Below are 12,088 nucleotides of genomic sequence, written 5' to 3'. Positions count from 1 at the left end.
TTAAGAGCTACACGTATTAAGATGTCTATAGAGTAGGATATTTCGGGGTTGGGGGAGAAGTCGGGTTCAGGGAAGTGCTCTTATCATCCTTAGTTCATAAACTTCTTATTTGAGAAGCTTTAAAATTTCTTCGACTAGATGTCGAATAATATATATATATATAAGGACCGTCCGTAAACCGTTCTCTTTTTTTTCTACTAATAGAATTAAAAAGAAAATCAAAGAACCGTACGTTCTTGGGATAGATTTTCTTTTTTTTTCTTCTTCCTCCACCTTCTCATCATCAATCATCATTATCATAATCATAATTCATCGTCATCATTATAATCATAATCATTATTTTTTTTTCTTTTTTTTTTTTTACAAATTAGCGTCGTTTGTACAATCGATGATAATTTATTATTATTTTTTATCAAGGAGTCCCACACAACTATTATTTGAATTTAGTATTCATATTCGAACACTTTTGCCCAAGAATTTCTAATTAGTCCACACTTTTTACACATCGAGACGCTCCTCTTTTTTTTTTATTATAAAACAATTATCATCGCAATTATTCCACTTTTTTCTCGTATTTAACGCACGAGCGGGTTTTTTCTTTTTTTAAAAATCGCCTTTTAATCTTTCTTTCACTTTTTTTTTATATTAAATAAAATAAAATATATGCATATGTATAAAGAACGGAAGAATTTCATTCTTTGCTAAAGTGCAAGCGAATGACTACTCGTTAGTTCGCTTAAGCTAGTGTCTGGTAGACCCTGTCCCCCATTCCCCGTTACACCACAAAAAAAAAAAAAAAAATTTCCCCAACAAAATTTTTCACTCACACCCACATTTCCGTCCCCCTCCCCACAGCCCCACCCGGCCGAGCAACAAAATGGTACGTATCACACGTATCAATTTTTATTGTTTTAAAAAAATTGTTCTCATTCAATTCTCTTGCTTTCTTTCTTTTATTTTTTATCAACATTCATTCATTCATCCCTTGATTCTTATTTATTCCTTCTGGTTTCTTTTACTCACCCCATTTCTCATTTATTCAGAAGTTATATCAATCATTTCAAAATTTAATTCTTGTTGTTTCTTGTTCCTGCCTGTTTTTTTTATTTGTTTTTGTTAAATGTCGAGACTTGTGGGTCTAATCCACGCACAATATTTGGGGTGTCATCGCACATTTCGATGACACAAACCGAATAAGATTCAATGGAAGTGTGTGTTATCTACAAAATACCTTAATTACTCGCTAATTACAGCACAAAAACATGCAAATATAAAAATTTGCATTATATTATTATATATTTATATATATAATCGTAATCCACGATATATAACACATCGCACGATGCGAGTTGCATTTTTTTTATTGGTGGCTTTTCTTTTATATATTATTATGCAGCTGCTGTTTTTTTTCTCGGAATTTTCATTTATTCTTACTTTTTTTTGTTCTCTCTTTCAAATCACATTCAAACACATTCACTCTTTTTTTATTTCCTCCTAAAATTCTTTCCACTTTTACGTAATCTTTTTTCTCTCTCTATTACTCGTTCCTTTCCCCCATTTTTTTTTTCAACCATTCCTATTTTTTTACGCATTCTAATTTTCCTATCCTTTTATCTTATTCTTACTCTCTCTTTCTTTATCATTACTCTAACATTCTGCAAATATTCTCTCGTACCGTTTATCTCACATTTTCATTTTTTAACTATCTCCCATTCATATATTTCTCGACTATTGATTATCTTACATTACACTATCGATATTATTTCAATTCACGATTGAAAGGTATACCAATGGCGCTAACCACACTGCGCTAACACCGATAATTAGCATTTTTTTTTTTTTTTTTCTTTTATCTTATACTTGTGTTTATATATAAAACTACAATCGCGTCACAGTTTTAAATGTTCAAAACTCGAATTTGACAAAAAGAAAAAAAAACGAGTAGTTTTTATCTACGAAGAAAATAAATGGTGGTATGCACACCGCTCTTCGAGTTACGACGTTACACTGCTCCTCGAGCATTGGAACAGAACTCGCGCGACAATTGCCGCCACTTGTTGATCGAGAATTTGGCTCATAACAAGTGCCAACATTCGCGATTCATGTTGCAAAAGTAAAGTCCGATTATCAGGATGCCTCGCGAGATTTAATAATGTTCCCGCAGCACGTCGCAACATATCGAGACTTGTGCCCATTGATTCAGGATTTTCACGTAATGCTGGTAATCCATGTTGATTTGCCACTTGAAGTGCGCTGCTCTCTGCTTGTTCAATAAACGCCACTAGCAATGCAACACATGGCGTTTGCAGTGCAATACTTCGTGCCACACCGCTGTCAGCTGCCGATAGGAAATACAAAAGATTCACACTAAATTCCCGTAGACATTGTTCTTCACTTCTACATAGAAGTCGCGTGAGAACTGAACAGAGTCTCTGCAATCGTGAATAAGGCGGTGTTGCCACAACGAGATCAACATTACTTTCCGTCACGCAAAGTTTACACAATGCCTCAAGTGCAAGCCTCTGCGGTGAGAGTGATGAATTTAAGCTCACCGTTGGAAATGGATCCTGTCCATGTGCAGCTGGACACACCGCCCAATGTAATAATCCATCGAGAACAGGTCGCGATATCTCCTCTGGATGCTGACTGAGATCCAAATGACCAGCAATATTAGCCGACATAACCAATACATTTTCCCTGATGTGATGCAAAAAATTCCACCACCATTCACCTTCACCCTGAAGACTACTACACGAATCGGCAAAATCAGCGTCCTCTTCACGATCATAGTTTCGTGTTTTTAATGTTCTCACTGGATGTTCATGATGCAATAGTAAAAGTTTTCCAAGGAGACTGAGAAATGTGACATTCTTGGCAAATTCACTCTCATTGCCCGGTATGAATGTTAAATTCCTAAGAATCGTTGACAAACAAACACAACGTTGGGCTAAACTATTTTGTGTCTCAGTGACGAGATAAAGACTCGCCTCATCACGTGAATAACTCTCATCCTCATAGTCACTTATTCGTCTTCTCTTTAATGTTCCAGCTGGATCTTTTATTTTCAATCTTGGTCCCTCTTTCTCTTCACTCGATATACCACCTTCCTCATCAGGTTCAACTTTAATCTCCCGTTTCTCCGAATCAATTGTACTTGTCGAATCACTGAGGCCATTTTGATTTGGAAGTGATTCCTCATCATCTTTTGGCAATTCAACAAAATGCTCACCAACATTATTATTTGCTTTTGAATCAACTTCACATTCTTTTCTTGAACTGTCATTTTTCTTTTCAAAAAGTTCCCGCGTGAGATCATTCATTTCAACGGGTTCCTTCTTAATCCTTGATAGAACATCGCTAATTGATTTTGTCTTCTTTTTCTTCTCTTGTTTACGTTCGCCAATATCCTTTGGCTTATCACCACCACCACCACACAATTGCTCGGGTTTTCTATGTGACTCGGAATTTTCAGGCGGTGATGATGATTCAGAGATTTTTATTTCATCTTTTGAATCAACACTATCAACTTCTTTTTGCAAGAGAGGAGGTTTCTCGTCTCGCAAATGTCGCGCAAAAGGTACATTACCAGTTTCTGATTGAAAACAAGTGACAATATACTTGGTGGTGTTACTTTCTACTTGCCAGGGCTCAGTTTCTACTTCACAGTCTTGATGATCCCAGGATCTACGGCTGTCCAAAACAAATATCTCATCATCCCTTGGAACCATTTTCACTGGACGACCACGTCTCGAGAGGAAGGTGTAATTTGACGATGACAATAATTTTGTACGATCTTCTGGATCAATTGGCCGCACCACTGAACCAAGATCAACTTCTGGTCCATCCACAGTTTGACCCCAGTATCGCTCCTCGTCCGATGTTGATGATTCGAACATATCAGAGAGCGAACGTGAAAAATGCTCCAATAAAACATCTAATAATCCAGGTAGATGCGTCAGTCCAAAGTAACTCACCTGAAACAAAAGAAAGAAAGGACGTCATTATTATTATTATAGTAAAATAAATAATAATATTAGAAGTAAAGTAAGATTTCTTTTTAAACAATTAAATAAATTAGAAAAATTAATACTTACAGAAGAGTCGTCAAATAAAAGAATGTTTAGAACATCCAGTGCCCAACAACTTTCAGCAAGAAGTCCTGATCGTAACGCCATCATAACTCGCCAGGCTTCAACTGGCGCAACGTCTGTGCGCGTTAATTTTCGTCGTTTGTACAATAATGGTGTGACTGCTTCAACGCTGTCAGGTGGGAATGTCATTTCTCTTTTAGGTGCTGGTTGTTGATTCAGCATAGGATTTATGCCAAGTTGACTCTGTAATTTCAAAATTTAAATATTTCATTTAGATTTTCTTTTCATTTTTACTGAGATTTTTTTTTTTTTACTTTTAATAATTAAAAGTAAAATATTTTTCATTTTATAAATTGATAAAATTTAGCTTTAGATTTTTAGGGGAGGGTACATCCAAATTTTCAACTATATTAAGAGGAGAGACCGCTGAAATTTCAACCTTTCGAAATTAAGACTGTTTAAGGTTGTCAATTTATCTTACTGTTAATATTTTTATTATTTTTCATTGTAAAAATTGTGAAATTGTTATAAAAATTACTTTTTTTCATTTTTCATAGTGAAATATGATTTCAGGTTCTAAAAGAATTTTTTTAAAAAATTGTTACCCCTAAACCAAACTAATTATATTTGGTTTAAATTTTATCAATTATTCCTTAAAATTTCAACTTCTACAATTTTTATTATTTTTTATCGGTAATTTTTTCATATGCATTTTCATGATTCTGAACAATCAATCGTATGGATTTTAAAAATTTTAATATTTTCAAAATAAATAAAATTTCTAAAATGGTAAAAAATTTTTTTTTTTAATTTTGATAATTTACAATAATTTTAGATTCCAAATAATGCAAAAAAAAGAAAAGAAAAATTGACACCCCTTAACAAAATTAATTTCGATGAGTTGAAATTTCACCGATCCGTCCCCTTAAGAAATTATTTTAAAAATTCAACAAAATTATTTTTAAAGTAATTTTTTGCAAAGAATTCAATTTTTCATTAAATAAAGTAGGTCCCAAAATAATTTGATCACTTTTTAATTTTTCGTAAAAATTGAATAATTTTGAAATCCATTCGTAATTTTCTAGAAAATATTTTTTTATATTTAGAAAAAGTTGCCGAGTAAAATTTTCAATTTTTACTATTTTTGATGCATTTGTTTCGAAAAAAAATTGTTTTTAGGTTACAAATTCTTAAAAATATTACTATTATAATGTATTTTTAAGAAAGTCATGTGCATTAAAATAATAATTTCTTAATGTAGTTGAAAATTTGGGTGTACTCTCCCTTTAAAAAAGGAGAGAAAAATTCTCTTTACAATATTAAAAAATCACCCACATAAACTTCATCTTAAAAGAAAAATCATGAATGTTTTGAAAAAAAGATGATTAAGGTGAAAAAAGAAAACCAACTGCAACCCCTAATATTTTCTTAATGAAATATTGAAATTTATTACCTGATGAGAGCCAGGAGGTGGATATAGAGTTGACGGTTGACTTGAATAATGACGTTCCCAAAGTGTCGGTGGATGAGAGATAGGAATACTTGGTTGGGCCGTGGGCCTAGTTGACTGTTGGCCGACCCATTGTTGAGAGCTAGGAATTCCTGCAACACCAGATGGAGCAGGAGCACCAGAAGCAACCGGAGGTTGTGGCGGCGGTGGTTGTGGTTGTTGTGACTGCGGTTGAGGTTGCTGACTAGGATACTGAACTCTAGCTCCTGCACTGCCACTGTTATACTGATTCGTCGCACCTGGCCATCCTATTTCATCGAAATAACGCGAGATTAATAAACCGTAAATAATTCATTAATTAAAACCACAATTAAACAACTTTATTATTTAATTTTTCAAAAAATGTCTTACAGTAAAAAAAAATCAAAAAGTTTACCTGGATAGGCCGGCCGTTGCTGATTATACTGAGGATACTGCTGGTCTTTGGCAAAATCTGGATGTCGCCTAGGTTGCTGAGGACCTGGTGGAGGTGGCGGCATATTTTTGTTAGCTGCTGTTGCCGAGGGATAAATTTGACTTCCACCTGGAGCTCCGTATCCACTCTGAAAAAATGAGAAATCATTTTATAATCTTTCATTTCTTTTTAAAACAAACTAATAATTTTTTTAGCACAAAAATAAGTCACCTGTTCTTGTCTGTAATAATCTTGAGGACAGGAAAATGTCGAAGATGCGGATGATTGTGCCGAGGAAGATGGTTGACACGAGGGTGGTGGCTGTTGTGCATTCGGCGGGTGACCCTGGGGCGTCGAAGGATAATTGCTATTACGAGCACCGGGCGGTGTTCCAGTTGAATAACTAGTCGGCTGCTGATTGCCAGCATACCTATTGTACATGTCTTGACTTCCGGCACTGTTCGGCGGCATGTTACCCCCAGAGTATCCCCTATTTGGAACAAACCTTTCGTTTTTTGTAATGCTTCAAGTTATTATCATTTCACTCAAGAGATATGTATATTTATTCTAAATCTAATTTCACTAATCCAACTAAATTCTTAAAATCTTTTACAATTAAATTATATACAGTCATCATCAGTTGTTTTGTTTCTCTCTCAAACATATAAAAATTTCAGCCAATTAATTGAAAATCGAGATATATTCACAACATATTGAATGATAATTAAATTCTAAAATTAGAAATTTGGGTTTAACGTTCAAAAGAAAACAATTTTAAATCATTCAAGTTAAAAGTTCACTTTCTGTAGACTTTAAATATTTTAATTCTTAATTTTTAAAACTTTTAAAAAATAAAAAATTGTCAAAACAAAATTGATAAAGAAAAATTTAAATTATATACGAAAAGAAACTATTAATTTAATATAAACTGTGATGTTTGTATTTAAAAAAAAAAATTTAAGATATTTATAAGTAACCTGAAAATACTGTACTGAATTGACTCAACAATAAATAGAAGTTTACTGCAATTGTTAAAGGCATTATTTCCAACTTAAAAGTGTAATTTGCAGATAAACAGTTTCATGAAATCTAATCTAATCTATTTGTGGACTAGTCATTAGTAAATTGAAAGAAAAAAAAAAAAGAGTCCAACTAACCTTTCAGAGTCGGGTACGTAAGGCGGATAATGCGTGCGAGGTGTGTACGGTTGATTGAACTCTCCCTGCTGCGACATTCCACTACCCTGTGGTCTAATATATTGTTCTTGAGGATAATTTTGAAAGGAGCCAGTATTTTGGTAATTACTTTGTTGCATCCCTGAAAAATAAAAGTCAATCATTAAAATTAACATTTTTTTTTTTAATTTAAAAATTAAAAATGTATTTAATAGAAAACTTTGTTTATTTTAAAAATAAATTGGAATTATATTTCAGTTTAAAAATCAATTAGAAACTAATTTTCATGTTTACTCTGTATAATTTAAAAATTTTGGTTTTAAAAATCGATGAATAAAAATAATAAAATTTTTATTTATTCCAAACAAAATTGTAAGAATGTTCTGTAGCCAAAAGGTTTAATTTTAATTTATATTAATAAAATTAATAAAAATATAAAACAAGAGAAATTAGAAAATATTCTATTATAAAGAAGTAATGTTTATTCACCTTGATGAGGTGTAGGTGCGCTACTTTGGCTAGGAGGTCTTGGTGGTGGCGGTGTGTAATCTCCTCCAGGTACACCTGGAGCGCCTCCCGGATAGCTACCTTGATAACTTCCATAACCATCCATGGACGTGCTACTCGAACCGGCGGCAGGAAACGAGTCTTGTGAATTTGATGAACCTATTAGAGAAAAAAATAATAAAAGTGCATTTAATAAAATTGTACATTGTCATCCGCCTCGACTTGTTGCCGAAAATTCTTGATCGATAAACTTTCAGCCTCGAAGTCTGCGTTGACCTACCTGGCGAGGGTACGGATGCTGTACCTTTGGATCCTTTTTTCTTCGAACCCGCCTCCACCTGATTAATAATCGGTTGTGGATCAACACCTCCTCGATCAAAGTGACACTCAAACGGCAACAAATGCTTCGTATAATGTTTGCGCAACGTATATGCAGCACTGCTACTCGCACCAATTCCAAGAAGTCCAGCAATGTCCTTCCATGTTTTGTTCTTTGTCACCTGTGAAATAAAAATTCAAACATCGATTCTACAATTCATTCCAAAAATTTATTTGTTGGTAATTTTTTTTCGTTTCCGTAAAAAGACAAACTGTGAAAAGATGTAAACTTTTTTCACACACAAAACACAAAGAAAAGCTTGGATATTGAATTAAAGTATACAAAAATATGGCCAAGTCGAAATGAATTCAAAGTCATAAATTATAGATGATCGGAAAAATGATTAAAAAAAAAAAAAAAAATACCAAAAACTAATGAAATAAATAAAAAATAATTTAAGAAAAATTAAAACAATATACATAAAACAGAAACACTTAAGTAAACTAAAAAACAAAATCAACACTACCCAAAAATAAAAAGGATGATAAACCCAAAACTACATATATAAAATAAACAGTAAAAAAAAAAAACTTTACAAAACTACGGAAAAAATCATTGTGCGAAAACAAAGAAAAAGAAATACAAAATAAAAACAAAAAATATGATAAAAATTATTACGAAGCATGCAATTAAAAAAAAATAGAGGAATTTTTATGTGAAATAAGTACATCTAAATTACCAGTATTGTAATGATATTATTACTCTTTTTTTTCTCTCCTCTCAAAATTAGAATAATTCCATATAGCACCAGGGTTCCTAGAGAGCAATGTCTTTCCAAAAATATGACGAGCGACTACTTAGAGAAATGATGATTATGCAATTTAAAAACACGGACATCACAAAAGGAAAAAAAAACACTTTGATTGACATCAAAATACTAAAATCATGCACAACCGTGCACAAAATAAATAACACTGATCAGCGTGTAACAAGAGGCATCGTGAACATTTTCTTTTCCTATAATACAGCCTAGATTGTGAAACTTAAACATTCACTAGAAATAAAATTGTAACTATTAATAAAATACTCTCCTTTAAATTGACTATTTAAGAACTAAATAAAAACTATTTATTTAAAAAAAAAAAAAAAAAAAAAAACATCACAAAATTATGAAAACATTTAGAAATATTAAATTTAAAAATATCTCGATTCTATTTTTTAAAAAAAAAAAAAATTTTTTACATGTATCTGAAAAGAAAACGAAATCAATATATACAAAGCTTGAAATTAAAAAAAAAGTTTACAAAGCTGAAATAAATAATAAAATTAATAATTGACATCTATTTTAAAAAGCTAAATATTCATTTGACTGGAAAAAATAAAGAATATATTAATCGAGTTACATAAAGTGAAAATTCTGGTTTCACGAAACTAGATATAACCAAAAAAAAAGGAGCAAAAATTTAGATGAAAATGGTAAAAGCTCACGATGGACCTCTAAAAATGCGTGAAGTAAGATGTAAAAAAACAAATACATATACAAATAAAAAAACGATAAGACACCGAGGGCTAGATGGAACTACACTGCACCTTGCATACCTCCATGAAGCCCCCCCTTTCCTTCACGTAGAGGTATAATCGAAACAAATCGAGGGGGTTCTTGGAGATCGTGGGACAACTGGTGATTGGTGTTCGTTTTTCTTCCATAAATGTGACCAATTTATCCAACCAAGATCTTCTTTCTATCGAGTCATCCATTTCGTACAGTTTTGCTAAACTATCAGGTTTCTGAAAAATCCATTAACAGTTAGAGTTCATCCTCTTTCTTTCTTTTTTCTGCCTCAAAAAAAAAAATAAATAAATAAATAATAATCACAAAAAGAGACCTTTCGTGGAATTTCAAATTCAAAATTGTGTCTCAATGAATTTTCAATTTCAGAAAAAGCACCTTTCCTAAAGCAATTGAGTGTCCCGATCAAATATCTCGACTGACGCTCGGACGCACGCTCTAATCGTAGTCGGGTAGCAGTGAGCCGCTCACAGGCTGTCACTGCTACTTGACTGGTAATAGAGCGATTCGTCCGAGCGTCGGACGAGATATTTGATCGGGACATTCAATTTTTGAATTAATCTTAAATCCATGCAAAATTTTGTAAACCAAAAAAATGGAAACAAGTAAATTATTTTAGAAAATTCGAATACAAAATAATTAAGGCAATTATAATTATAATGTGAATAGCTATTTGATTGAATAAATGTAAAAATTGTTCTTTTTTCTTTAGAAAAAAAAATCAACAAAAACACAAATTTCTCATACAACTTTAATTTTCTTTTATTTTAATATTAATCTCTCAATTGAGAACATTGTGCGGGTACTATTTTTGAATAAATCGATTTTCTACAAATTTTGAAAAATGGTTTCTTCAAAATAATATTCATTAACTGTGGTCAAAATTTGACAAATCTTTTGCAATATAAAAAATTGAGTTATTTGGGTTTAAAAATTTTGAACCTATATTTTTTATTTTCTAGAATTACAAGGAGTCATTCATTAATTATGTAAGGGTCCTTAGGGGGGGTTTATATAATCTCTACATGGTCTTATGTTGGGGGGTGGGTAGAAGCAGTTATTACGTAAGATTTTGCCAAGTATTTTCCATTTGTATTGTTGTAATTAATTTTTTTAATTACATTAAGATTTTGTCCTGACATGGAGATAGGGGAGAGGGTCAAAATTATCCAAAATCATCCTTACGTAATTAATGAATGGCCCCCAAAGAGATTTTAACCTTTTTACAACATTTTCAGTATTTACATAAGGGAATATTTTTCAAAAATTTAAAGAAAATCGATTTTTTTTAAATATCAGCCAGAGAATGTCCTCATATTAAATTTACAAATGTTGTTATAGATTAATCAAGTTTATGATAGAAACCATATTAAATTAAAATGTTAAAAAAGCAGAATTATTTAGAACGAAAAAATAGCAATACTGTGATAATATATAAAAAAATTATAACCTTAGATCTGTATGGGTCTTGAGGCACATGGCTGTTAAATACCTGTAAAGTACAAAAATATTTTATTGTAATGAAAAAAAAAGGAAAATATTTTAATAATTACACATCAAGTTACTGATTAAAACAAATATCTGTACTTTGAGAACACACAAGTCTTTTTTTTAAAGTATGACATGCACAAATAAAAAGTCAAATTTGTGAAATATAATAATATATATAATAAAAAAATAAAATGAAAATTAACATACAGGACTTGCAGGTGTGCGCGGCCAGCCTGGACTACTCATGTCTGGATATTCCTCATGTATTGAATTGATGCTAGCAGCACCAGGAGATGGAACTGTGCTTTGTGGTGTTGTTGAATGACTGTGATAAGCTCCCAGTAAGTCTTTTCGAACCTTTGGTGTAAAAGCTGGATCTTCTCCAGATGCTATTTATGTAAAAGCACATTTTTAAAAAAAAATGTTTATATAAAAAGAATTAAAAATATAGAGTTGGACTAAATTTTTCTTTCCACTGTCCCTTCAATTCTTTAAAAAAAAAACACGTGAAAATCATGAAAAATTTTTTACTTCTTCTGAATTTTCTAATACAAGAGTGTTTAAAAACGATCAATTTAAATCTAATCCCAAAATAAAAATATCCAAAAATCGAATTAAAAGTTACTGACAATTACTAATTTTATAGATTAAAAAACATCAAGATTTTGAAAATCTCACTTCAACTTATGTAATTAAGAAAATAAATAATAATTAATCATTAAATACTGACCAGCCGATGCATTCGATAACGTAGATTGCTGAGAACCTTCGTCCAGGGAAGTGCCATCGGGACCCGTCGTTATCACAGATGTTACTGTTCCACTTGAAGTTGACGTAACATTAATAGAGGTGGTACCTGTAAGCAAAAAATTCTCCTCTAAATAATAGAAAACAAGAACTTGAAGTTCATTTAAATATAATTTAATAAACAAATACTGTAAATCAATGAGCAATTATCGAATCCAATAATCACGCATATAAAATTATCACTTTAACCAATTAATAAAACCATACATAAAAAAATGTATTAT

At 31.7% G+C, this 12,088-nt stretch overlaps 1 protein-coding gene across 4 annotated transcripts in view; it reads right to left on the bottom strand.

Annotated features, from left to right (window-relative positions):
• Nucleotides 1–336: 336 nt before the first annotated feature.
• LOC127279526 (trithorax group protein osa) overlaps nt 337–12,088 on the bottom strand; it is a 31,958-nt gene continuing 20,206 nt past the window's right edge. Inside the window, exons 9-20 of one of the 4 annotated variants that reach the window (XM_051301925.1) lie at nt 11,788–11,913; nt 11,265–11,446; nt 11,017–11,058; nt 9,587–9,784; nt 7,958–8,177; nt 7,660–7,836; nt 7,153–7,312; nt 6,227–6,500; nt 5,978–6,143; nt 5,545–5,849; nt 4,095–4,334; nt 337–3,974 (exon numbers count right to left, since the gene is read on the bottom strand). In XM_051301925.1, the coding sequence (XP_051157882.1) occupies nt 1,995–3,974; nt 4,095–4,334; nt 5,545–5,849; nt 5,978–6,143; nt 6,227–6,500; nt 7,153–7,312; nt 7,660–7,836; nt 7,958–8,177; nt 9,587–9,784; nt 11,017–11,058; nt 11,265–11,446; nt 11,788–11,913 (4,070 nt within the window). In that variant the 3' untranslated portion in view covers nt 337–1,994. The remainder of the gene's footprint in view (nt 3,975–4,094; nt 4,335–5,544; nt 5,850–5,977; nt 6,144–6,226; nt 6,501–7,152; nt 7,313–7,659; nt 7,837–7,957; nt 8,178–9,586; nt 9,785–11,016; nt 11,059–11,264; nt 11,447–11,787; nt 11,914–12,088) is intronic. The other 3 variants (XM_051301927.1, XM_051301928.1, XM_051301926.1) reach the window with 3 other exon arrangements.

Source organism: Leptopilina boulardi, unplaced genomic scaffold, assembly GCF_019393585.1.
Source record: "Leptopilina boulardi isolate dan_hultmark-lab unplaced genomic scaffold, ZJU_Lbou_2.1 LbouV2_216, whole genome shotgun sequence".
In the NCBI taxonomy this organism is placed as follows: Eukaryota; Metazoa; Arthropoda; class Insecta; order Hymenoptera; family Figitidae; genus Leptopilina; species Leptopilina boulardi.
This window is presented reverse-complemented; position numbering and strand designations above follow the sequence as displayed.